Consider the following 27,685-nt stretch of genomic DNA (forward strand, 5'->3'; position numbering starts at 1 on the left):
ATTTTTTTTAAAGTGAAAACAGCAACACACCAAGCAGATTAACACAAACTTTATTATTGCAGTAAGGCTTTGGCAACTGTTTCTGTTATCATTCACAGTAAAACTCTTCGGGGAGTGGCACATGCCTCAATTTATACTTTGCACATCTCTCCTTCACACAAAGACAAACAATGTAGGTTTCAGTCCTTATATGGCCACATTGAGGTTTTGTCTGATTTATAGAAGCAACAGACAATCCATTCCCATAACAGGAGACATGCCCCTCTGTTCATTAGTCCACCCTATGGCACTTGTTTTCATTCTACATTTAAAACATTGACTTAAAAATATTTTCAAACCAATAGTAGATTCAAAATATAACTAATTATAAACTGGGTGGTTCAAGCCCTGAATGCTGATTGGCTGAAAGCCGTGGTATATCAGACAGTATACCACRGGTATGACAAAACATTTATTTTTACTGCTCTAATTACATTKGTAACCAGTTTATAATAGCTATAAGGCCCCTCAGGGGTTTGTTATATATGGCCAATATACCACGGCTAAGGGCTGTGTCCTAGCACTCCGCGTTGCGTCTTGCCTAAGAACATCCCTTAGCCATGGTATATTGGCCATACCACAGCMCTCAGGCCTTATTGCTTAATTAGACAGTTCTGTATATACATTTTCTCAAAAGGCAGTCACTCTTGGTTGATCCCGGTTGTGATGCAGCRCCACTAAATTAACTCATTCAAGTCRTCTGGCTCCTCTTTGTGCTTTGAGTTGAGGTTCATAGACATTAGAATACTAYTTATGGCTACATAAATATCCCAACATTTCTAAGCAAATAAAGTCTGATAAAGAATGTGAAACATGGCAGAGAGTGTGTCCATAAAATAAAAATCTTCCAGTTAAAAACTGATTTCCTATTGTTGATAAAGTGCTTAAATAAAAAGGCATCAGAATAAGTGCAACACAGAACAAGTGGCAGCCAAAGTGAAACTTTTGAAGTCTGATCCATTTTCCTGGTGCAATTTGTCTAGAATATACTGTAGTCCTCAGGTAGTCACATCCACAATTTCCTCATTTATGGTGCTCCTTGTGTTCTCATTTCCAAATGTCTTCTCATATTCAGTGCAATCACCATGAAATTTAACAAAAGAACAGCGCTCAGCCTAAAACCCTCACTTCCATCCACAGTGCACCTACAACCAATGGCCGGCAGCAGGAGTCCGCACGGAGAGTGAAGCTGAAGTAGAAATCATTTCCAACAGTTGTCCTACAATCCCTARTGGTGCGTCAGTCAATTCAGCCAATCAGCTGTCTCAGTTCAGTTCATGATGCAAGAAAACGAACCAGACTGGTGGTGGCGGACCAGTTAGATGTCGAGTTTGGGAGGGAAGACAGAAGGAAAATGACCTCACATCTCAAAGTGACGAAACATGCTTTCAACGTACCCCAGGACCCTCTGCCAGTCAGGCCCACCTGGTCTCAGCATCTCTTCCACAGTCTATCAAGCAAATAAAACACTCTGTTAAAGACAAGCTTACACCCAGCTGTACCCTCGGCGCTACAAGGACAACCACTACTCACATAAAAAAAAGTGGCAACTGAGAAGCATTACCATGACCAGACTCAGAAGAACAGTTGGGACATCGGTGACAGGACATCTACCATTCTACTCTTTCTAGCTCTTTTAAAACATTTTAAAAAAAATACAGGTTCTTTCCCAACAACTTTCATAGCATGTTAAAATGTGGGTCTCACCAGTATGGATGTGATTCCTACACTTCCCCCTGTCTGGAAGGCAAGGCCCAGGTTCTCACTCTGCACAGAACAAAAAAATGTAGGTGTGAATAGGGTTATTAAAACAGCTTGTATATTGTGTGAACTATGGAGTCGTATATGTGAATGCATTTCTCTTACCTTGTCTCCTGGGCTGAGACTGCTGTATGGGATGTGTGTGGGTAGATAGGTGTGGTACACAGCACAAAAAGCCAGACCATCCTCCCAGCTGCTGCTGAAGTTGGTAATCTCAATATTCTATAAAAAAAAAAATATATATCCAAAATAGAGGGTTGTCTTGTATTGGTCAGATAAGGTGACCAATGGTTTGGTAAATGTGAATGGTACTTTTCTTTGCTATTTCTTACCTTGTAGCCCTGGGTGCGGCTTTGACACCAGCGCAGGAGTGAGTTCCGCCTGGAGCCTCCATGACGTCGCAGCAGCATGCTGAAACCATCCTGAGGTCTGGAAGGTGGATAACAGACAAAAGTTATAGCTGGGTAGAAGGCTTTATTTGCGCATATTTCTTAAGTATCTTTAGAGGGCCTGTCCATTCACCTGAACGAGGACGGTGGGTCTGCGTTCTGGTCCTCCTCCTGTTTTTCTGCTAGACGTTAGCAATTAGTTAAGAGCATAGTAACTTTACAAATATAGCAAAATGCACTATACACATTCAAAAGCAAACAGTTATGTTTGAACTCAAAGTATAATGTATGTGTTGATGAAATGAACACACTTGTATAGAAGCTGGACCAGGTGTCCTGTGTTTGCAGTATGCGGTCCATYCTTCTCCCTTTGGCTGGCTCTTCTTTCTGGTAAGTGATAGAGAGGAGTAGTGGCTATAGTATGCATGACTGTTTCCAAATTGGTCAGAAAATGACCAGACTAAGTCCAGACTAAGACTATATATGCACTATATAAAACACACTCATATATACAATGAACAAAAAATATRAATGCAACAAGTGTTGGTCCCATGATTCATGAGCTGAAATAAAAAAATCCCAGAAATTTTCCATACGCACAAAAAGCTTATTTCTCTCAAATGTTGTGCACAAATGTGCATTTCTCCTTTGCCAAAACAATTCATCTACCTGACAGGTGGGGCATATCAAGAAGCTGATTAAACAGTATTACACATGTGCACCTTGTGCTGGGGAAAATAAAAGGCCACTTTAAAATGTGCAGTTGTGTCACACAACAAAATGCCACAGATGTCTCAAGTTGAGGGAGCGTGCAATTGGCACACTGACTGCAGGAATGTCCACCAAAGCTGTTGCCAGAGAATTTAATGTTCTCTACCATAAGCAGCCTCTAACTACGTTTTAGAGAATTTGACAATACGTCCAACTGGCCTCACAACSGCAAACCACGTGTAACCATGCCAGCCCAGGACCTCCACATCTGACTTCTTCACCTGTGGGATCATCGGAGACCAGCCACCCAGACAGCTGATGAAACTCTGGGTTTGCACAAACTGTCATAAACCATCTCAGGCAAGCTCATCTGTGTGCTCGTCGTCCTCACCTGACTGCAGTTCGGCATCATAACCGACTTAAGTGGGCAAATGTTCACTTTCGCTGGCTATTGGAACGCTGGAGGTGTGCTCTTCACAAATTAATCCTGATTTCAACTGTACCGGGCAGATGACAGACGGCATGTATGGCAGCATGTGGGCGAGCTGTTTGCTGATGTCAACGTTGTGAACAGTGACCCATGGTGGCGGTGTGGTTATGGTATGGGCAGGCATAAGCTACAGACAACGAACACAATTGCATTTTAATGCAATTTGAATGCACAGAGATACCGTGACGAGATCCTGAGTCCCATTGTCGTGCCATTCATCCGCTACCATCACCTTATGTTTCAGCATGATAATGCACGGCCCCACGTCTCAAGGATCTGTACACAATTCCTAGAAGCTGAAAATGTCCAAATTCTTCCATGGCCTGCATACGCACCAGAATATGTCACACATTGAGCATGTTTGGGATGCTCTGGATCGACATGTACGACAGCGTGTTCCAGTTCCCGTCAATATCCAAAAACTTCGCACAGCTATTGAAAAGTGGAATAACATTCCACAGACCACAATCAAAAGCCAAATCAACTCTATTCGAAGAAGATGTGTTGTGCTGCATGAGGCAAAATGGTGGTCACACCAGACACTGACTAGTTGTCTGATCTATGCCTACTTTAAAAAAATAAAATAAAAATTAAGGTGTCTGTGACCAACAGATATTTGTATTCCCAGTCATGTGAAATCCATAGATTAGGGTCCAATTAATTTATTTAAATTGATTGATTTCCTTATATGGACTTTATAAAAGAAAGTATTTAATCCATTTTAGAATAAGGCTATAACGTAACAAAATGTTGAAAAAGTCAAGGGGTCTGAACACTGTATACAGTGCTTACGTAAATGTCATCAGTTTTAATACATTTGTATACAGTGCATTCGGAAAGTATTCAGACCCCTTAACTTTCACATTTTGTTACGTTCCCACCTTATTGTTTTCTTCTCATCAATCTAACCACAATATTCCATAATGACAATGCAAAAGTTTTTTTTTAAACATTTTTTTTGCAGATGTATTAAAAATAAACTGAAATATGACATCTACATGAGTATTCAGGCCCTTTACTCAGTACTTTGTTGAAGCACCTTTGGCAGCGATTACAGCCTTGAGTCTTCTTGGGTATGACACTACAAGCTTGGTACACCTGTATTTGCAGAGTTTCTCCCATTCTCTCTGCAGATCCTCTCAGGCTCTGTCAGGTTGGATGGGGAGCATTGCTGCACAGCTATTTTCAGGTTACTCCAGAGATGTTCGATCGGGTTCAAGTCCGAGCTCTGGCTGGGCCACTCAAGGACATTCAGAGACTTGTCCCGAAGCCACTCCTGCGTTGTCCTGTCTGTGTGCTTAAGGTAGTTGTCCTGTTGGAAGGCGAACCTTCATCCCAGTCTGAGGTCCTGAGCGGTCTGGCGCAGGTTTTCATCAAGGATCTCTCTGTACTTTGCTCCGTTCATCTTTCCCTCTATCCTTACTAGTCTCCCAGTCCCTGCCGCTGAAAAACATCCCCACAGCATGATGCTGCCACTATTATGCCTCACCGTAGGGATGGTGCCAGGTTTCCTCCAGACATGACTTGGCATTAAGGCCAAAGAGTTTTATCTTGATTGCATCAGACCAGAGAATCTTGTTTCTCATGGTCTGAGAGTCCTTTACGTGCCTTTTGGCAAACTCCAAGCAGGCTGTCATGTGCCTTTTACTGACGAGTGGTTTCCATCTGRCCACTCTACCATAAAGGCCTGATTGGTGGAGTGCTACAGAGATGGTTATCCTTCTGGAAGGTTCTCCCATCTCCACAGAGGAACTCTGAAGCTCTGTCAGAGTGACCATCGGGTTCTTGGTCACCTCCCTGACCAAGGCACTTCTCGCCCGATTGCTCAGTTTGGCCGGCCGGCCAGCTCTAGGARGAGTTTTGGTGGTTCCAAACTTCTTCCATTTAGGAATGATGGAGGCCACTGTGTTCTTGCAGGCCTTCAATGCTGCAGAAATGTTTTGGTACCCTTCCCCAGATCTGTGCCTTGACACAATCCTGTCTTGGAGCTCTATGGACAATTCCTTTGACCTCATAGCTTGGTTTTTGCTCAACTGTGGGACCTTATATAGACAGGTGTGTGCCTTTCCAAATAATGTCCAATCAATTAAATTTACCACAGACTCCAATCAAGTTGTTGAAACATCAAGGATTATCAATAGAAACGGGACGCACCTGAGTCTCATAGCAAAGGGTCTGTAAATAAGGTCTATGTTTTTTTTATTTGTAATAAACGTGAGMAATTTTAAAAACCAATTTATTTATTATATATTACGCTGCATCATTGGAAAGAGCTCGCAAAGSAAACATTTCACGGTAAAGTCTACACCCGTTGTATTCGGGGCATGTGACAAATAACATGAGATTTKAAACCATTGCAAAGAGATTAGATACTCCCAAAAACAAACGTGTTGGTTGAAAACAAGCATTACCTTGCATAGAGGCAGTGTTGTACTAGTGGCGGTCTGGGAGCTACCCTTCTGTGCAGGGAGAGTGTCCGTGGGCAGGGGAAGTCGAGAGAGGCTCCTGGAACAGATAAGATAGGACTTAGTTGAAACAGATAAATGTAGGACACTTGTGTCTATATAGCATGGCTTGCGCAGAGGTCAACCCTTGCGCCTACAGACACAGGCTAGCTTTCATCAAATATTAGACTGCTTTCAAAAATAAGTTGTGTCAAAGTGACAGGCTCCAGATAACAACAGATTCGCAACCCCCAAATTGCTGGTGCAGTGGTCACCAACCTTTTCTTAGTCAAGATCATTTTCTGAGTCAAAAAAGTTGAGATCTACCACTCAGATAAAATAAATAAATAACATGACTTAAAAATGTAAGCCTATGCAACATTAACCAATTAAAATCAGTTCTGTAGCAATGACATGTRTGCAGTAAGATAATGGCCCAATTCATTATCACTGCATACTGGCTAGGCTTGAAATGCCCTGCCAATGTCATTCTTCTCAGACCATTTTGAAATTAKAATTTAAAAAATGTTAGGTATATGATCACATTGGTAGTGGTAATAGATCATTTGTTGTATTACTTGTGAGGCACAGCTGAGTGACCAATTAGCTTTTTCATTTCATTTACTGGACTGATGGCCTGCATCTCATGGTCAGTCCGACTCACCATCCCTCCTCTCTTCCTCTAAACAAAGTGTTGACAGAGCTGAATAACAACTTAAAACATGAACTTACTCATAACGAATACAGCAAAGAGCTGCTGTTTTTGAGTCTCTCTCTAGTCATGGTTAGAAAAGTTTAGAAATTTCACAATATGAACTTTGGTGTGCGTTCGGTGCTTCTTTACAGTCTATGGCGCAAAGAAACTGTGCAGACACTGATCTGAGCTGACTGGCCAGCAGTAGGACTATAGGTGCACTTTTTTTGCTCTCTGGGCCTGCCAGGTAGGCGGTGTTCTACCTTCAGACACATGAAATGGTTCAAAATGGGAACACTTTGCATTCTCGGGCCTATGGCTCCTCAATCAAGTGCATCTACTACCAACAGTGCAAAACGAATTTTAAAATAAACATAGGAATGCAAGGCTTTTTTTTACAGAAGTGTTTGGTGATCAACTGGGAAGGCTTTGGCGATCGACCGGTTGGTGACCACTGTGCTAGTGCATCATACAGGCATGATGAGGCTCTCACCTGGAACGCTCTGACATCATCACGATCCTCCGTGGATCTCTTAAGCCGCACCCCTTCTCTCCAGCTGCTACCAAATTCCGTAGGTACGTCTCCGCCACCCCCTTCCCTTTGAGCAGGTTCTCCCCTCCACTAACAAGCTCCTCAGGAGACTGCCCTCCCATCTTAACATCCACTCCCTCACTATTTATTATTTTCTCTCCTTCCACTTCCCTTTCTGAATCCTCTCTTTTCTTCCCATCCAGCGCCTCCACCGCATTTATGTCTTCACCAGTTTCTTCACCAGCCGGCCTCTCTTCCGTGTCTCTTCCCTCCATCTCTCTGTGACTGTGTGAGTCCTTCCCTCTCTCTGTCTGCATGCGTCTCAGTGTGTCCAGCTCAGCCATGGTACGTTGGTGCTCCAGGGTGAGAGCAGACAGTCTGTGACAGGCCTCTCTGTGTTCAGCACTCAGGCTCTCCAGTTCCCTGTCTGTGTCCTGCTGTCTGCAGTGGGCCTGGGCCAGCTGGCCCTCCAGTTCCCCGTGGCTCTCTCTGAGCGTGCCCAGAGTCTCCTCCGCCTCCATGCGCAGCCGGTCGGCCACAGACACCGCCACCTGCAGATCGCACTGGAACTGGTGCCACTCAGCTCGCTCAGTCTGCCAGAGAGCGAGAGAAAKAAATAATAATTGACATAAAGACACAATTCAATGTCCATCCATCTCCATCTGAGAGTGAGACAACCAGACAGATTGAGAGAGAGAGAGAGAGACTTAAATATTCTGTACACTCAAACTAGAGCCATACATTTGTGCGGAGAACATAAGAGTGAGTTGACTCATTGTATCAGGAAATACAGTGTACAAAACATTACAAATACCTTCCTAATATATTGAGTTGCACCCCCTTTTGCCCTCAGAACAGCCCAAATTCGTCAAGGCATGGACTCTACAAAGAGTTCCACAGGGATGCTGGCCCATGTTGACCTCAATGCTTCCCACAGTTGTGTCAAGCTGGCTGGATGTCATTTGGGTGGTGGACCATTCTTGATACACACAGGAAACTGTTGAGTGTGAAAAACCAAGCAGACCTGCAGTTCACACTCAAACCGGTGCGCCTGGCACCTACTTCCACACCCCGTTCAAAGGCACTTAAATCATTTGTCTTGCCCATTCACCCTCTGAATGGCACACATACACAATCCATGTCTCAATTGTCGAGGCTAACAAAAAAAAAAATCTTTAACCCGTCTCCTCCCCTTCATCTACACTGATTGACGTGGATTTAACAAGTGACATCAATAAGGGATCATAGCTTTCACCTGGATTGTCTGTCACGGAAAGAGCAGGTGTTTCTAATGTTTTGTACACTCCGTTTATATTTAATATCATCTTGAATATCATGGGTGGGTCATATAGAAGAGGCAGGGGAACTCAAGAAGGTGAGAAGTAGAGGTGGTATCATTTCACATCTAGGCCAGCAGACAGACATGCATGCTGCCACATGTAGCAGACAATCAATAGTGCTGTTGATACAGTCTACAGTAAACATGTCGAAAACAGGGATTTTGCATTGGTCAAAAGAATAATTAATTCAGGTGAAATTTCAACAAAGTATGCCAGGAATCCTTGCAATGTAGAGAGAGGGACAACCTCCCATACTGTATGTCAGGACCATCCCACTGCTTATCACTGGCTCATTTACAGTAGTTGTTGCACCGTGTTTGCAGATGGTGGAGGCCGACTGATATTCTCAAACAGAACCCTTCTAGAAAAAGTCAAAGCCAGGTCACATTTTTGAACCACTGATAAAGGTTGCTTAAGTTACCACACACATTGAGAAACCCTGCCTTCCACAAACACTGTGACTCGCCTGAACATTTGCCTTACTTACCGCTGGAATTACTTACCGCTTGATTAAATCGTATTGCGGAAGATATGTATAGGGTGATTGAACTTTAACCTCTAAAAGTCTAAGCCGTTGGCCCAAAACTACCTCCATGCTTCCATTCATTTGTATGCGTTACCTTCAGACGAGTCCTTTGTGGCGGTCGTAGAGCAAAACGGAGAACATCGTGTTCGTGAGAGTCTCCCCTTTCCATAGACAGGTTATAGCAGTTTGTAGGCCGTGAGAAGAAAGATTTTCAGGATGTCTCGTGGTCTGACAAACACCACTGTAGCYCGGCCACCTTCCACCGCAGATGCGCAAGGCCGACATTGGCGGATGTGGTGGATTGAGATGCAGTCCATGCAGGAAAAAAAAAGAAGATATCTCTAGCTTAAACTKCCAGATGTTGATGGGGATTTCTTTATTGTGCTACTTAGATTGACGCACGGGTGAGTCGATCGACCCTTAAAGGCAACGTTTCCGCTTTCGTGGAGACAGCATTCACGGTAAACGCTGCATATGTCAGCTCAATCGGAAATCCACCTTCAAATTTAAATCACTCTATACCACGGATCTTTCGCGGTACTGATTGAGTCGAGCCCTAAAACAGCTAACAGAGCACAACACTGGGTAGAGAAGGGAAAACACAATCCACTTCAAAGTAATATGGATATATTTGTGTCTGTGTGTGTGTGTGTGTGTGTGTGTGTGTGTGTGGTCTTTGAAACGATTTTGTGTCTGCAGTGCTGAGGGAGAGACGGAGGGAATGCAGTGGGGAAGAGAAGGGAGGAGCGTCTGACTCACCCTCAGTGTGTCCTTCAGGCTGCGCACCTCCTCGACCAGCACCTCTCTCTCCACCATCAACCGCCTCAGCAGTTCTGACAGACACACACGAAACACTCAGATCAAGACACATGTACTATAAGAACATGTATGCACACTCTGTCAAGACAAACAATTGGGTTACAACGATTTGGTTACTACGGCCATGCAGATGTGGAGACCTTACCGGCTGCTCCTGCTGGCGCGTCCAGGCCGGGACTGAGCCCCAGTGTGGACCTGTGATGTTCCAGCAGGTTTAGCAGAGCCAGGGCCATATCCTCCCTAGCCCGATCCGGCCCTGCCTGGGGCTCCAGCCCACTGTCCCGGTCCTGCCAGCTCTGCTCCAAAGGGCTACGATTCGACGGAGGCCCCTGGCCTGGGGACACAGGGCTGCTGCTGTGGTTGTTGTGGCTGCTGGAGCTCCTCACCGTTCGCCTTTCACCGTCCATTTCCACCCCCGTTCCCTGTGTCGATGCACCACTCTCTAGGCTAATCACAGCCCATTCTGGCGGRACGGACAGCGTGTGGCTCCAATTGGAGTTGGTGGAGGGGGAAGCTCCGCCCTGGCAGACGATGCCTCCGGTGGCGCCAGAGGACGGTGTCCCCTGCTGCAGCAGCTGAGCCGCGGCTGGACCCAAGGCCAGAGCTGCAGCCAGGTCAGAATCAGAGGGGGAGGAGGGAGGAGTGTGGAACAGATCTAAATGAGACCCTGGAAAGAGAGAGAGGGTGGAGAGTGGAGAGGGGGAGATTAAAGATATGAGAAAGGGGAAAGGAGAGTAGGGAAGAGCAGAAAAGAGAGAGAGAGCGAGAGAGACAGAACTGCTGTCCTAAGCTATTTTCTAGTCTATAAAAACTACACAGAAGGAGACCAGAGTTGGGTGTGGCTATAGCAGGATGCCTGCACTTTGATGCAGAATATGCATATATAAACAGTCAATGCCCTTCCTCTCTCTCACACAGTCCTTGGTAGGCTGATGGCATGACAGGCTCTGCAGTGTCCAACGCGTTCTTACATTAACATACACTCATTTCCCAAGTGGCCATATCTAGAGACTTACTCCCTCACTGAATTTAGACGCCGCATCTCTTGCTGCTTTTAGTCAATTGATTTACATTCGAAACACATCCACTATTTCATACTCTACTGCATATCCCCACACACACACACAGGTCCCTAAGCCTCTAGTGTCTCATGTTCCCCCTCCCTGTCGTTGTGTTGGGCAGCAGAATTCTGCAGACTCATCATTCAGCTAGCACGGCCTGATGTATTGCATGTGCCTGGCGATGGGCACACAGTATCCAGGGAGCTATTCCCACCCCAGTCTGAGTCGGTTTCCAGCCTACTGAAAACAGATAGAAAGGATAGGAACGGCCAGGGTTTTAAACAGGTGTTTAGGGGAGGAAGTGTGTGTGTGTGTGTGTGTGTCAGAAAAATAAGTCACCAATGCTACAATAGAGAATCACAGGTAGACAGATCGAGAACGGGAGGCATAAAGATAATGAACAAATTGTGCAGGAGTACAAACAGCTTGAAAGGAAATATTGTAGAAACATGGGAAACAGGAAGAGAAGGTTCTAATCAGAGTTACTGTCAGAGTTTAATATAATGACATGTGACAATGAGAGAGAGAGTGTGTGTGTGTGTATGTTCATGTAGGGAACCTGTAGGGCCATGGTCGTCCTTGCCAGCGACGTTACCCATGATGCAGCAGGTGCAGAGTGGAAGCAACGTGACTATGTGTCCCAGCGCCCCTCGCTCTCCCCTCCGGTGCTCTCTCTTGGGTCCGCCTCAGAGTGGACAGGGAGTAATACACCTAGAAGTACAGCGAATKCTCAGTCCATAAATCTTTTAACACAAGTATGGCTAACACTGCTCAATTCTAAATTCTCCTTTAATAGAGCAGGTACCCTCGGACTACAGTGGCAAACCATGTTTGTTGACAAGTGATCCAGAGCAATGACCCATACTTAAAATGCWGCAAGCTAATTGAGCACAGGGATGACTGCTGGGATGTGCATAACCCTGCAGGATGTTCACCATCATCATGTCCAGTGTAGCATTAGATCAATCATACAAGTAGGTGATGGAAAGAGAACCTGACAGTCCCCCCTTAGTTTCATGTGGAATTAATAGGTTTCCTGATCAATGGAAAGGCAGCTTTTTCGGTTTATCCACTGGTGTGTGTGTGTGTGGTCTTGCAGAAGAAAAGCCTGCTGAATACAAGTGTCTAATTGTTAGGCATGGCAATAAGGCTACAGTAAAACTCTGAACATGTGTAGACACAGAGAGCAGATTCTGAATGAACGAAACCCTGATATGATATACAGAACTCGGATCTGTACAAGGCTATAACAGGGGGATATGCAATGACAAGACACAGACATGCACATACTATTAGCGTCTATCCCTGCATAAAACAATATCACCGTGCGGGCTGCTGGAATCAGGAAAACAYCGTAGGCTATTGCAATGCAATCAACCACCCACCTTGATATCCCCACGTACCGCCCGATAAAATACTCCAGTTGTCTCTCTTTAACTGCCTCACCGCATTTTTCTCCGTTTATCTCTATTTCTGTTGCTTCAATAGTCAGAGACAGGCTTGAGGCTGTTTGCTGCTGCTGTTGTTGAAACGCGAGTGCAGGGGAGAGCCAGCCACACTACAGAGTGGCCCAAGATAAATGTTGGGTCTTGCTAGGAACTCGATTCTTATGCGGCAAACGGAGAAAAGAAAAGGGCTGGACTAAGCTGCTCCGTGCAAGGTAGCCYACTGTCCTTCTGCGAAAAGTTGTATCCCAGAGCTCAGGCTCRTTTATTTAACTGGAAATGTGTTTATAAATATGTCCAAGTTTAGGGTGGTTGAGAGAGGAGGATATCATGAATTGTGATGCAATTYAGGTTGAGAATGACAATGCAGTCCATGGATGCCTGTAGCCTGGTCTCGTGGATTTTTAACTTAGTAAATGTAAACCCGAGACACTCAAATAAGTATGATATGTTACGTTAGGGTATAGGCTCGGGCGGTATACCCTAGCCTATACCATTTACCGTATTTAGAAATAGCCGCAGGATGGGTTTTCAATATCGTCAATACCTTTGAAACTATTTATTTTACGTCTTTCAATAAATTGTTATATATTTGTAGCTACTTTAAGTAAATACCTGCAGTCAACTTGTTCAATACATAGAAGATGACGCAGATCACGTTCTTCATTTCACCTGTCACATTATTTTACATTATGAAGCTTACGGTAGTTCCCCAGAACAGTTGAGCCAGTCAAGTGTGCGTTTGTAAATAGCACAAAGAGAGAAAGCGGGAGCAGGTAAATCCCGATGTGTATTGACAGCGGTTGCGTTTTAAATTATAAACCAACAGTGTTTTTTTTTTTTGCTTCAATAGAGTATCAGGGACGTGCAACTATAGTTTTCCTTCACAGAAAATACATTAGTGCAACACATTCTGCAGAAAATAGCTTAATTTTCATCAGATGACAACAGAAGTGTAACGCTATTTGGCTGGCAGCCACACAAGTAAATGAGCTTACAATGAAAATGCAAGGTATCTTTTTGCAAAAACGATGCATGGCCATCATATTTCTAATGTTAATCATAGAAATAATGTAGCCAGCTACATTTCCTTATGTTTTACTTAGTTAATCTTGCACTTTACTGGAGAAAATTAGGCTGGCTTCACGGAGAAAAGTACCAGCGAAAAGTATCTACACATCAGTCAGAACACTGATAGAATACCCGCTTATGAACTGAAGCACAAACTGAATCTGATGCAGAGCAGACATTACAATAACAAGCATTTTAGATCTGCGTTTACAAAACGCAGCAAGATATTTCTTATGCGTTTGTTTTTTTCGTTAATGCAGCAACCCCTAAACATAACTTTAGTGATCTAGGAAAGTGAACGAAAGTACACATGCTGCTCCAGAGTCAGTACTGTTCTTCAATACATTCTCTCGTTCACATTCGCTTGTAAATGTCCAAACTCACCAAAAATGACATTCGGTAGCTCCTACYATATGTATAACTTTATGAGCTGGATTGCCTGTCTTTGCAATTCGTTCATTTTCGTTTGCGCTCGTTAGCATATTTAGCTAGCAGCCTCCATGGAAATTCGCTATTACTTGTGCAAATCTTATTAGCATTCTGGTAATAGATGCGCAATTGGCTTTTTATTWAATTTTTTGGCGCCCCCTTGTGTAYTAAAACTGTAATACCATAAAACTCCCGGGATGAAAGAAGGGCGGTATGATGATATGAAAATCTGGATACTGCCCAACCCTACTAAAGGGGTTATGTCATAAACTTTCAAAGTTCCATAATGGAGCCAAAATGTCAGCCATCTTGGTCAGGGAGAATTCCAGAACCAGTCTAATTAGAATGAATGGCAGTAGAGGCATAGGTGATGCATTTCCTGCTTTTACTTATGCCGGAAAATAAAAGTATGGTGTGGTAGTAATTGGAAGCAGAGAGGATCTATTATATTGACACATAGYCGAGTGACCGCTCTAGCAATTTAAATACATGTCCTCAAAGATGGAAGGCAGGCGGGAGTAGTCAGAACTCCGATATACAGCTGTAAAGTTGTTTTTTTCCAAAGTTGCTGAAATACCACCTGCGTCCACTTATATCAGTGCATTCATAAAAATCTAACTATTACGATTTTTTTTTAATCAAATAAGCCACACGTAGCAAATGAGCAGTTTCATTTTTTGTTGACCAAATTCGATACTCTCTCATTGACTGCAATACAAAAATCCTTCACTTTGTGGTCTTATTTTTGTGGACAGATTTTGGGCAGAGTAAACCCTTTTGCTTTGCCTCTTCCTCTGTTGGAAGTTAAAGTTTGAATTCAATGTATATGTCAATGGTGTACCAGCTAAATGGCAGTGGTCTGAAGGGTTGGCCATTCTATGCATTCTATTTCTATGATCGAAATGACACCCACCCCATATTCAAGAGTATGCTGTCTCAACTGATGATGGGCACAACATAAATACTTCAGATGATGTAAAATAGGGTCTAAGCTACAACGTTTGTGAAAATGAGAAAAAAAAGACAATTGCCAGTAAAACTTGAAAGAAATGTAATAACGTTTTTTCTAGAAGTCATAGAACAACCTTGACAACCCTGTTTTATAAGCTTTCAAATTATATCAATATTTTTCAGCGAAGAAGAGATGGACGTCTTATGGTAGGGTGGGTTCGCAAATGGGTCATTTATGGCGTTCAGGTCCAAAAAGTCACTTTCTGACCACGTCCACTATGGGCAAGCATGTATGAAAGGTTTCGTTCAAWTCAAAAAGGGTGCAGTCAGAAAGTRATTGAAAGCATATGGAACGACCCAGGTATGGCAGAGCAGGTAGGCTAMACATTAGGCTATAGAATAKAWTAACTTWATTTTTCCAGAAGGAACTTCACTTCTTCTTTAGGAAATTCTGCAAGTCTTTTATGTCAGTGATGAACCAAGGGGCCTATAGGATTCCTGAGGGGCTCAAAGAACTTTCAAGCGGTCCCTGACAATATGGTTGCGTTCCCCTRCATGCATTAACCAATGGTTGCGTGCCACATCATCGACTGTGCAGTCGGCCACCATATTGCTAAAACTTATGGGTTGTGTTCCCCTGCTCAGACGTTACATGCATTAACCAATGGTTGCATGCCACATCATTGACTGTGCCGTCGGGCACCAGATTGCTATAAAATATGTAGTCAAATACCTATACAGGCGTTGTAAGATCTGACATGTCAGCAACGCCTGGGCAAATGAACGCACCCATGATGTGGTTAGCTCACCTGATACGTAAAATACCTATCCGGGCATTGTAAGATCTGGCATGCATAAGCAACGTCGGAGCAGGGGGACACGACCATTAGCTCTACTACTATGGCAAACTAATAACAAGACCTACTGTATCATCAAGTTCAAAACTTCAAAAGTAGGGTTTTCGAGAATATAGAGAGGATGGCTGCTGACCATAGGTCTAGAGCTGGAGAGAGAGGGTTGCGGACTTATGACTTGGGAGGACTGAAAGCGTATTATTCCAGACAGCTTTAACACTGAAAGAATACACAATTGATCCTTCGCTAAGCCCTACCGCCGTGTTTACTGTTGGAACCTCAGGAAAACATTTCCCGTGGAAACCCCATTCCCTATTCAAAGTACTGGAGGAAAAAACCCTACAATGATCTCAAACTGTGTTTTAAAAGGTTCTATCACTTGCTTAATGTGTGGCACCCCTAAAGATGTCATGTAGAATCCCAATGAACCATTTTCTTTAATCATGAAACTACCAGAGCTCCATGAAGGGGAATAAGATACAGAGTCAAGTGGGAATTGSTAACATACTGGGATGGGGAAGAGTAGAAGTGTATAACTGTATTTTTTTTGAAACATTTCTACGCCAAACTTAGTGATGTAAAAAAACACATGACAACTCAAAAACATACTCAAAAGGCAAAGCCTTATTACAGTTCCACCCAAAACAAGCTGCCATTTACGGTTAAAAAAAAGTATATTTTTACAATACCTTACAATACAGGCAGTATGCCCGTGTATCATCTCCAATAAACGGCTTCAACCAGCCTTTGAATTCAGGGTTTGATTCCCACTCCTTTCTGWATTTTTGAGTGTACAGTTTAGACTGAGACATGATGAGCTAGCCAGCTAGATGTTTAGCTTATGTCACAGAGAGGCACACACACAGTGGACAAGGTGAGTAAGTGACTGAGGCTGTGTGAGTCAAATGCAGTGATTTTTTTTAGACAAAGCACATTTTACAWTTACATCCCGCCCTGAATGTAAGCCAGGGTGGGATCAGCCAGCGGAGGCTTCCCGCATGCGCGATTCATTTGCAGTCTGGACGCGGAGGGGTGAACATCTGCTCTGACTGCAGCTGGGAGGGACTGCTGCGCGAGGACTGGGCCGCCTGTGAGTGCTTTGGGACGGGGTGGGGCCCACGGCAGCACCCGCTGCTCGTTGAGAAGAGTAAGAACTATACGTGCTTTCACGTCAGAGTCTCCAATAACACCAGAAAAAGTCGCTAGATTTGTCGCTAGTCGATTTCTTGAAAATGTTTCGCTAGAAGAGTCTGAATACTCGCTAAATATAGCGACAGAGTCGCTAAATTGGCAACACTGGGCCTCCAAGGGAATTAATCMTATCACCCAGAARATATGCGAKATTATTRCCCAGCAGTTTGCCCCTCTCCATAACCCCTATGRTGACAACGGACAACTCGAACCACCAATATTTAGTAAGCAKAAATCACTGGAAAATGTCAATGCCTATAATGCACGTTAAARGTAACGTTAATGCAACTTCACTACAATGATAATATGATAATATATGATAATAATATGATATTTACCGTTATCAGGCCCGTTACATCATGTTGCGTAACATCCTCACTCGTATCAAGGCTGGGCATGTCATAAGCCCCAATTCAATTGTTGTACAAACTGGGCACGTAAATAGCCTACTAATAATGAGTTAGTTATCATAACACTCAACCTGTCTCTAATTATTCTCTGAGGAACTCTGTCATTTTGGTTTCTCCACAGTAGATATGCTGCCATTTTATCAGTTAAACCACCTCAAGTGGCAGTTTAGAATTAACCTCCAATCTAAATTTATATTAAAAAAACATTTAAATTGAGCAACATGYTTAGAATTAATCTAGGTTTRAAGTGAAAACTAGATTTAGATTAGAGGAAGGATTTTAACTAGGATTAATTTAAAACTAGGTTTAAAATKTGGTGCAACRTGATTAATAGATTAACCTMGATTTAACCCAGTTTAATAGTTAATCCATGTTGGTGCAACCCACCCTAACATTTGTAAAACATTTATGAAAAATAAAACATGAATATATCTTGATTAGATAAGTATTAAACTCCCTGAGTCAATACATGTTAGAATTACCTTTGGCAGCGAGTACCGCTGTGAGTCTTTCTGGGTAAGTCTCTAAGAGCTTTCCAGACCTGGATTGWGCAACATTTGCCAATGTATTATTTWAAAAATTCTTCAAGCTCTGTCAAATTGGTTGTTGGTCATTGCTAGACAACCATTTGCAGTTCTYCCCATAGTTTTTCAAGCAGATTTAAGTTAAAACTTTAACTCGGCCTCTCAGGAACACTCACTGACTTCTTGGTAAGCAACTCCAGTGTAGATTTGGCCTTGTATTTTAGGTTRTTGTCCTGCTGAAAGGTGAATTAATCTCCCAGTCTCTGGTGGAAAGCAGACTGAACCAGGTTTTCCTCTAGGAATTTGCCTGTGCTTAGCTCCATTCCGTTTCTTTTTTCTCCTGAAAAGCTCCCCAGTCCTTAACGATTACAAGTATACCCATAACATGATGCAGCCACCACTATGCTTGGAGATATGGAGAGTGGTACTCAGTAATGTGTTGTATTGGATTTGCCCCAAACATAACACATTGTATAGAGAAAAAGGTTAATTACTTTGACACATTTTTCCCCAGTATTTCTCTGGTGCCTTGTTGCAAACAGGATGCATGTTTTTAAATATTTTTGTTCTGTACAGGATTTCATCTTTTCACTCTGTTAGTATTGGGGAGTAACTAATGTTGTTGATCCATCCTAAGTTYTCTCCTATCACAGCCATTAAACTGTAACTGTTTTAAAATCAACATTGGCCTCATGGTGAAATCCCTGAGCGGTTCCGTTCTTCTCCGGCAACCGAGTTAGGAAGGATGCATGGATCTTTGTAGTGACTGGGTTTATTTATACTCTATCCAMAGTGTAATTAATAACTTCCGCATGCTCAAAGGGATATTCAACGTCTGCTTTTTTTTACCCATCTACCAATAAATGCCTGTCGGGAAGAGTGGTTGTGCCTGACTACACAAGCGGCAATGAGTAAACACACAACAATATAGTTCAATTTCCAGATGCTTTTACTTTAGCTTTTAGTGTCTCTGGCACGCTAGTCCAGAAGCTGTTCAAGCAAGAGGGTGGTTAAAGATGGCRGKCACCTGTATTCTCCTGCRGTGGTGTGGCCTCACTGGCCCAGTCYGTAACTCTCMTTCTGAGGAGTCTGTGGAAGGAGCGAGAAACACGGTGTAAGTGGGAGAGTAGGCACACTCTGGCTGTGTCTACCTAACTGCTTCACTTGAGTGATGTSCAGCCTGCACTCTTGTGCCAGTCAGTTGATTAGGGAATGCCTTGCAKGTGTGCTGATTATATAATCCTGCACAGGGTGTGTTGGGTGAGCATAGCTGTGGCGCTGTCTTCGGCTGGCCTGGTGTTGATGATAGCTCAGCCTTCCACTGCTGAACCGAGTGCTGTGGTCCACTGTGCTGCAGCCAGTGCCACTGTCCATGGTGCTGCACTGGGAGTCCTTCAGCCACACCTACGCTCATGCCTCTCACGGTGCCACACCCACTTCTTTGTGTTGGCTGTCAGGCCTGCCTGTCGGAGACAACCCAAGACACGGCCTACCTTCTCCATGTGGTCTTCCCACGTCTCCGAATGGATTACCCATCTCCAGGTAGGCAGCAGCAAAGTCCCGATTTGGCCAGTCTTTGAAAGGTGGCTGGGGCCCCGTGAAGGCCAAAAGGAAGCACAGTGTACTATTTGGCTTGGATACCAGGATGATGGGGCTGACCCATGGTCTTTTTGACTCCTCTATGGCGTCCAACTCACACATCCTTTTGACCTCAGTGTGGATGGCTTTGCACGAGCTTCACTGACCCTGTACGGCTTCACGTGTACAGTCTTCCCAACTGGYGTACGGATATTGTGCTCTAGCACATCTGTCCACCCGGGCAAAGAGGAAAAGACAGCCGTGTACTGATCAATGATCAACCTCTTGGAGTTGTTGGAGAGTAAGGTCTTACCCTGAGATGTTGTAAACATGTGGCATTTCCTCGGGAAGCTCTGTGGAGACAGACAGTAGGCCACAGTAACATCATCCTCCTGACACTTTTTCAAAAGGTTAATGTTATACACTTGCTCCCGTTTACGGCTGATCTGACTGGTTTACCCTGTATGTCACTGCGCCTGGTTTCTCCATGACTTCATAGCCCCTGCTGCTGTTCATTCTGTTCAGAACAACCTAGGGTTTTGATGCCATGTCATTTTGTAACTAACTACATCAAACATAGTGATAAAAAACGTTGACACTGTATATGACATGAGTTTTCTGATACGGAAATGTGAAGTCCACATTTGGACTCATGGGTGTGTTTGACTTGCTTGTATGATGTCAAAGCGGTATTATAATCCTCAACATCTCATCTTTCAAAATACATTGAGTCCTCTTAATTTACAGCATTTCCCTCACTCAGACAACAACAAAAATAGCTAAAGTTGCCAAATTAGTGGGAGGGATGGGGATAATTTCATGTTAAGTGCGGTGCTCAAGTTCAGAACGGCTGTCAGTCAAAACCCAAACAGCGCTGTGAAGCGCAGAGCCYGAGCTCTGACTTCATTTATATAATTTTACCSTACTGCCACTGCATTCCAGTTTAGGCACTTATCAGTCATTTTCAAGGGTTACCATCTTGAATAGTAGTACATTAGTAGTATGTTACAACGTAGTGTTGGTGTAGTAGTACAGTCCTGACATACTGTATCTTGATAACTAAAATATATATTGTAACATCCTTTAAAAGCTACTTTTGTTGTTTATTGTCAGAATGAGCATTCTGGATATGTGTAATATATAAACCATTAGTGTCTCCCTGTTTCACCTTAGGTTATTTTTCTCAAAATTGTRTGTGTCAAAATTATTCCTAGGATGTGTTATGAATATTTTTTAAAAACGAACACAAAATCCATATCTACACAACACCCTGAGACTAACYGATTATGAAAAAGACAAATAAATATAATCCAAACAGCAAAATCTTTCAGAAAAGTGCATATGCCTGTTCTCCGTATGGAATCATTTGAATGTGGATTGTATAACAACTTTTGTGTTTTGTCTAAACGACTGTTCAGTAGTAAATATGACATCATCAGTGCGGTAAAGGGCCTGAAAAAACATCAACAATTTACTAGTGATGGGGTGGATATGGAAAACCCATTAGTTAATGATAGGCTCACCATTTAGTCTTTTTAACTACCATGTAATCCAATAGCAAAAATACAAGATACACTGTTCAAAACTGTTATTTTTGAAGTGCTGAATAGATGGTAAATATCAGTTTCCATACAATACTTGACTATAACTTGACATGCACCATTTTATCATTTGTATCAAATGGCAGGTTGTGAGCAGGTTGAGAAATAAGTCAGTGTTACAGTTTCATTATCCTTATACAGAACATACGTAGGACAAATCATCAGAAATAGGGGTATTGTAAAACAGTTTGGCTACTTTAAAAATGTAGCACTGTGTTGTATGCCCTTTCTGCTCTATGCAACATTGTGCAAGATAACCTTTTTTTATGTGCCTTGTCAATTTATACAGTATTGCCTGTCTCTCTGCTCACAGTGTCTCAATGAAATTCAGATAATGAGTGGAATATATTGTTATGTATAACCCAGGTATGTCAGCAGTGCATTGTACACTACACTGTAATTTCAAATGGTAGCACATATTGACTCTTTCCACTTTGTCATATGATGTAGTATTTACAGCCACATCCATATATGATTGGGTTTTACCTTCCAACACATATTGATGCCAAATCACTACATTTATGAGATAAAAATATAGAAAAGTACAGTGTTCAGCAGTTATCAAACTATATATATTGCATTTGGAAAGTATTCAGACCCCTTGACTTTTTACACGTTTTGTTACGTTACAGACTTATTCTTAAATGGATTCAATATTTTTTTCCCTCAGSAATCTACACACAATGCCCCATGATAACAAAGCAAAAACGTTTTTTTTTGACATTTTTGGAAATGTATTCCAATTTAAAACGGATATCACACTTACAGTATTCAGTATTCAGACCCTTTACACAGTACTTTGTTAAAGCACCTTTGGCAGCGATTACAGTCTCGAGTCTTCTTGGGTATGACGCTGCAAGCTTGGCACGCCTGTATTTGGGGAGTTTCTCCCATTCTTCTCKGCAGATCCTCTCAAGCTCTGTCAGGTTGGATGTGGAGCGATGCTGCACAGCTGTTTTTAGATCTCTCCAGAGATGTTATTTTGGGTTCAAGTCCGGGCTCTGGCWGGGCCACTCAAGGATATTCAGAGACATGTCCCGAAGCCACTCCTGCGTTGTCTTGGCTGTGTGCTTTGGGTCGTTGTTGGAAGGTGAACCTTTGCCCCAGTCTGAGGTCATGAGCGCTCTGGAGCAGGTTCATTAAGGATCTCTCTGTACTTTGCGCCGTTCATCTTTGCCTTGATCCTGACTAGTCTTCCAGCATGACACTGCCACCACCATACTTCACCTTGGGGATGGTGCCAGGTTTTCTCCAGACGTGACGCTTGGCATTCAGACCAAAGAGTTCAATCTTGGTTTCATCAGACCAGAGAATCTTGTTTCTCATGGTCTGAGAGTTTGCCTGTTTGCAAACTTCATGCAGGCTGTCATGTGCCTTTTACTGAGGAGTGGCTTCCGTCTGGCCACTCTACCATAAAGGCCTGATTGGTGGAGTGCTGGAGCGATGGTTGTCCTTCTGGGAGGTTCTCCCATCTCTACAGAGGAACTCTGGAGCTCTGTCAGAGTGACCATCTGGTTCTTGGTCACCTCCCTGACCAAGGCCGTTCTCCCCCGATTGCTCAGTTTGGCCGGACGACCAGCTCTAGGAAGGGTCTTGGTGGTTCCAAACTTCTTCCATCTAAGAATGATGGAGGCCACTGTGTTCTTGGGGACCTTCAATGCTGCAGATTGTTTTTGGTACCCTTCCTCAGATCTGTGCCTCGACACAATCCCGTCTTGGAGCTCTATGGACAATTCCTTCGACCTCRTGGCTTGGTTTCTACTCTGACATGCACTGCCAACTGTAGGACCTTATATAGACAGGTGTATGCCTTTCCAAATTATGTCCAATCACTTGAATTTACCACAGATGGACTCCAATCAAGTTGTCGAAACATCTCAAGGATTATCAATGGAAACAGGATGCACCTGAGATACATTTTGAGTCTCATAGCAAAGGGTCTGAATACTTTCCAAAGGCACTGTACGTTAACTATGGACTAGATAATTTTGGTTCAGTAGTTATCGGTTTTGAGCAGTTTAATTAAGTGATAGTTAATTGTATTGTTAACAAATTATGAAAATCATATAAAAATAAAGTGAATATTGTATTTTGAAAAGCAGATACTTAGATTAAATATGTATCCAAATTGAATGTGTGATTTGGTGCAGTGAACAAGTGACTTTGTCTATTTGTTTGTTGTACTCAGTCAAATGAAAATGAGCTTTGAAACATGAGCTATTTCGATGATCTGATTGCATTTTTGTGCTTAGAGTTGTGAAAATGTTCCACACACTTGTAAAAATCGCACCAAAGTAATTCAAAAAGTAACTTCCAGGGTCCTGTGAAGTCCAGCCAGCTGCTTGTTGATTCCCCATAAGGCCAGGTGTGAAGGCTATAGGAGGCCTAAACCTAACCAGTTTGAATACAATGAGGACCCGGTCAACCAGCAGCAGACAAATAACAAAGGCTCTGAAGTTGTCGGCTGCAAATGTCCGTGGTTCTCAGCTATGGATAACAAGTCGATAAAGACAATAAAATCCTGTTGAAATGACAGATATTACACCCTTGATGAATCAGTGAAACAAATTTCACAAGTTATCTGTACTCAAAGATTTCTCCAGGTCTCCAGGAGCTATATTGAAAAGATCCAATGAGTGTTTTCCCAGACATTTTATAAAAAACAATGATGGGTGTTAAAAAAATGTACAAACCAGTTGGTGTATAAAAAGATGCATATAAAAACGTAACTTACAAAAAATCTACTAAATAAACAACAAAGGGAAAATGTACTTACAGCTGTCTACAGGTGTCTTCTGCTCAGTGATGGAATAGAGTTGGCTGACTGGACGCTGTCCAAGAGTCAATGCTCAAGATGTTGTCTGCCGTAATGTCAGTAGTTGATGTCTTAATAATGGTGCTTTATTTATACATCATTGATCTTTGACACACCMCTTACAAGTTCAAGCATTCTCTCTGAGAGAACTTGGTTGGAGCGTTGGTTAGAATTAAATTAACCCTGCATGTTTTAAATTCACACTCTGGTTATTAATAAAACAATTATTTGAAGCAACTAGGCCCCAATACAATAGCCTCTTGATCCACACCTTTTACACCATGTCTGCACACAGACACTCGGACCCTCCTCACATCCGAAATACTGTAATCAAAAAAGTGGGGTGTGATGTTTACATACGACAKGTGGTAATGCCCCGGCCACTCTGAACAATGGGTGTGATATTTACATCCTGGTGTGAAGTCACACCTGGGCGTGATATTAAAGTCCTAGCCATTCAGAACAATGGGTGTGATGTTTATATACATACATCATGTCGTAATGCCCCGGCGACTCAGAACCATGGGTGTGATATTCAAATCCTAGGSAGAAGTCCCGCCCTCCTCCTCAATCAACGAGGTGTGAAAGTTAGTTTGACAGAAGCTAACCCTACGATAACTACTCTCACGGTGTTTGAAAATGGATGATGTCATCAGTTAGAAGTTTTTTTACTTCATATAATTTTCTACAAAACGTAGAAATGCTCTGTTTTCACATTTGTAGACACTGGTATTGTGCTGGAGATAAAAATGGTGGAATTACCCTTTAATTATTTCAGCTCAAAATGTGTGAGTGTAAAGATATAAAATATACATACAGGTAGTAATTCAGACAATAAATAGTGCAGAGGTTAGTTGTTGGGTAGTTATAAAGATAAGAGCCTGAATGGTTCTGGATACTTAAAAACCTAGCTATGACACTAGTACAGTAAAACAACCAGGTACACTTATCTTACAAGTAGTGCAATAGGTCGTAAAGGCACTGTGTAAACGTTGCATTTGTGGGATGCTGGGTGTGACTAAATTCCACCCTGAGACATGATCGTGTACATGGAGAGAAGAGGGTAATATAGTGGTAACAGCACATACACCGGTGAGGATGTAAGTGACTGATTAACCAAAATGCCATTTGTAAATATCGTGAACAACCCTGTACTCCCAATGTTTGCCTATGTGGTCACAGGCATAGCAAATAGCTTGCGTGAACTCTTGACTCAGTTGAACCAGATGTTGCTGAGCRGAGAAGTTTCTATGCCACTGAAAGTAGCGCAGATATGCCTCATCATCCTTGTCCAACTTGAGGAGGAATTCAGCCAGGGCTTTTRCATCGGGAAAGTCATTAACATGGATGAAGGAATCTCCTGGGACAAAGTCTTCATAGTTCTGTCTCGGTGGGCCCAATACCACTGGCACWGTTCCTGCTGCAAGTGGTCCGTTAAGCTTCTCTGTGATGTAGTCTTTGTGGACTGAGTTCTCAAAGGAGAGGTAAAACTTACAGCTGGAGAGTGTTGAGTAGTAGTCCTCATATTTCAAGAATCTAGCAAAGGCTGTGCCAAAGAGTTCCACCTTAATGTGTTTTACAAGTTCTCTGTAATAGTTATTCCGTACCCCTGTTCCAGTGTTAGGGTCATTGTTGCTCACAATCCAGCAAACTAATTTATCCTTMTTTGGCAGCACAAAGTCTTCACCCTGGCCTTTCCTTGCGGTCAAACGCCARCGAACAGGGATGTCTGCGTCTTCCCTATAACTCAAGGTCAAGTTGAAAAGGTTCTCTAGACCAGGTATCCTAATTGTGTTTGTAGGTGATTCCACATGATACCAAATCCACTTCTGGAATGGTGGTCGAGGTGATGGAGGCAAGTTGGATAAATCGTATTTGATGGATTTGTGAAAGATGAGCACACCRTCTGCCTTGTTGTACAGAGACCTGTCATCTGTCAGGTGGCAGCCATCAATGTTGAAGAAAGTGGCACAATCGCTAAAATCAAACTCGCGGTTTTCAGGCCAGAACCACAACAGCATGATGGGCTTKTCTGGCTCTGGCTGCTTCTTAGACAAGGATCTGATCTCAGGTCGCTTTGAGTAATGAGGCTGGGGAGTGCAGTCCAGAGCTGATTTGTAATACATACAAAACAGTGTCACAAATCCTCCTAGACAGAGGATCCCTACCAGGAAGATACGCAAAGCTCCTGTAAGGAAAGTACTTGACAGCATTTTGGCTCCTGTGGAAGAGAGGAAAAACGCATTATTACATTATCATTCACACTCAAAGAAATGAAACCAAATGAAGATYTTTGTTCAACTGTTATTAAAAAGCGCTTGTGTACAGAGAGAAAGTATGAGAAAAGAAGCAGGTGCAGATGAAACATTCTCTCTCATTTGAGAGTAACCACAGATACAGCTGATGCAAATGGAAACATGAACAATGAGAATGGTTAAGTCAGATTAGATTCAAAAGGAACAAYGAGGAAACGTGCCCATGTACCTGGCTACCTCAGGATTGTGTTGACGTTAATAACAAAAATGTCCTTTCAGCACAACGTGTTGGAAGTACATGTTTTCTTGTTTTTTTCACAATTGTGGGTAAGGTGTACTTTAAACAAGTGATCTTATACCCCTTTGCTGTACTGATCCACAAGTCTAGTTTGTCACAATGTCATCTGGTGAATGTTGAAATTCCTTATTCTTGACTAATAATGATTTTCGTTGACTTTTTTTTATAGTCTAAAAACACTTAATACTTATAGACTTTTACATGACCATTCAAAACTGCACTCAATAAGSCACCAATAAGTGAAAGCCTGTACTWGTCAAAGGAAAAGATAATGCCTCACCGGTTAACAGGTTGTTCTTGTCATGCTGTATTCAGAGCTGCCGGGGATGTCAATCCATATACACTCCCTATGTGAACTGTGCACCTGTGAAACATTTCCCTGGGTCTTTGGTACTCATCAGTTCAATAAAGCGATAAGAAACAGTGACAAGCCGTTTTTTTAAACGAAGGGAGAGAAAAAGTTCTTCTGGACGCCCTTACGGCAGGATGAGAAAGCATGAAAGGGAAATAGAGGTTGGGCCTCTGTTGGGAGGGGTAGGCCAGATTGTGCCATGTCCCAATAAACAGCAAAGGGGGAAATAATCCTGTGTCTTTTCCCTTACCAGCAATAACATGCCTAAACATGTCATGGACRTCATAGAGTTAGAACAACTAGGCTACAAAGACCTTTAACGAACCAAATATTTCAAGGACACACATTCACGACAACAATTCACGTGAACAAAACATTTCAACTTCACTGTTCACCTCAACCACGAGAACAAGGAGAATGATATTGAGTGTCWAGGTGTGGTTTAGTCACTATCAATGTTGTGGTGGCGTGTGTGGTGTTCCACGTGCAGTCATGATTCACATCCTTCTCTTTGTTCCATCATGCCAGTTAGAGAACTCCCATGGAACTTCCACATATTCTCTGTTTACATTTGACACTTTCTAAAGTGGGGAATTCCCATATCCCCTTACGACCCGGATCCTGGAGTGTTTGGCACCCTGATCCACGGTATAAAGCATGTGTGAAACACAAACAAACCCTGGCTGAAATTAATCCCGGAYCTGCATGAGTAGTGGGTCCAGGATTCGAGACCAGTGTACTTGATATTGTGACGCGGCAGCACGAGTCGCGTGGRACTKTCTTGCCCGTKGTAAACAAGCTAGCTCGCTAACGTCATGTAGAATGTGCGTCGTGCTGATCGCACCCTGAATCAGTTATTTTCGGCTTCTTGTGAAAGCAACATTTATTCTGTACAATTCTCACAAATGCTACAGGAAACCGAACCATGGAACYGAATTTCATATGTGAAAACTCCCCTAGCCTGTCTTAGTTCTAGGCAATTTTCCTGGTTGTTTTGTGTGCCGGTATTAGATTTGAGTGACCTCATGTGTATACATTGTGTCTTTCATTGTGATTGAATGTTTGGTGTATTAAAGGCGCAATCCATACCTTTTCTCTACCTCGT

At 42.8% G+C, this 27,685-nt stretch overlaps 2 protein-coding genes across 6 annotated transcripts; both read right to left on the reverse strand.

Annotated features, from left to right (window-relative positions):
• Window positions 1–33: 33 nt before the first annotated feature.
• Window positions 34–18,802, reverse strand: LOC111954523 (cytospin-A). Of its 5 annotated transcripts, none has more exons than XM_023974315.3 (12): window positions 18,709–18,802; window positions 11,366–11,517; window positions 9,891–10,412; window positions 9,686–9,759; window positions 7,022–7,653; window positions 5,802–5,895; window positions 2,501–2,576; window positions 2,323–2,371; window positions 2,133–2,229; window positions 1,906–2,022; window positions 1,747–1,806; window positions 34–1,489 (listed from the first exon to the last, which is right to left on the reverse strand). In XM_023974315.3, exons 2-12 carry the CDS (start codon window positions 11,403–11,405, stop codon window positions 1,400–1,402), a joined length of 1,851 nt encoding a protein of 616 aa, XP_023830083.1. In that variant the 5' UTR covers window positions 11,406–11,517; window positions 18,709–18,802; the 3' UTR covers window positions 34–1,399. The 5 variants fall into 5 exon arrangements, with proteins under 5 accessions (XP_023830083.1, XP_070292021.1, XP_023830082.1 ...); XM_070435920.1 differs by lacking the exon at window positions 18,709–18,802 and adding an exon at window positions 13,707–13,861 and having other exon boundaries at window positions 11,402–11,517; XM_023974314.2 differs by lacking the exon at window positions 18,709–18,802 and adding an exon at window positions 13,707–13,861.
• Window positions 18,803–23,739: 4,937 nt separating this feature from the next.
• Window positions 23,740–26,733, reverse strand: LOC111954144 (4-galactosyl-N-acetylglucosaminide 3-alpha-L-fucosyltransferase 9-like). Its single transcript, XM_023973644.3, has 2 exons — window positions 26,509–26,733; window positions 23,740–25,896 (listed from the first exon to the last, which is right to left on the reverse strand). The coding sequence occupies exon 2, from the start codon at window positions 25,886–25,888 to the stop codon at window positions 24,788–24,790; it is 1,101 nt and encodes a 366-aa protein (XP_023829412.1). The 5' UTR covers window positions 25,889–25,896; window positions 26,509–26,733; the 3' UTR covers window positions 23,740–24,787.
• Window positions 26,734–27,685: the final 952 nt, after the last annotated feature.

The sequence above is a fragment of the Salvelinus sp. IW2-2015 genome, linkage group LG28 (genome assembly GCF_002910315.2).
Source record: "Salvelinus sp. IW2-2015 linkage group LG28, ASM291031v2, whole genome shotgun sequence".
NCBI classification, from domain to species: domain Eukaryota; kingdom Metazoa; phylum Chordata; class Actinopteri; order Salmoniformes; family Salmonidae; genus Salvelinus; species Salvelinus sp. IW2-2015.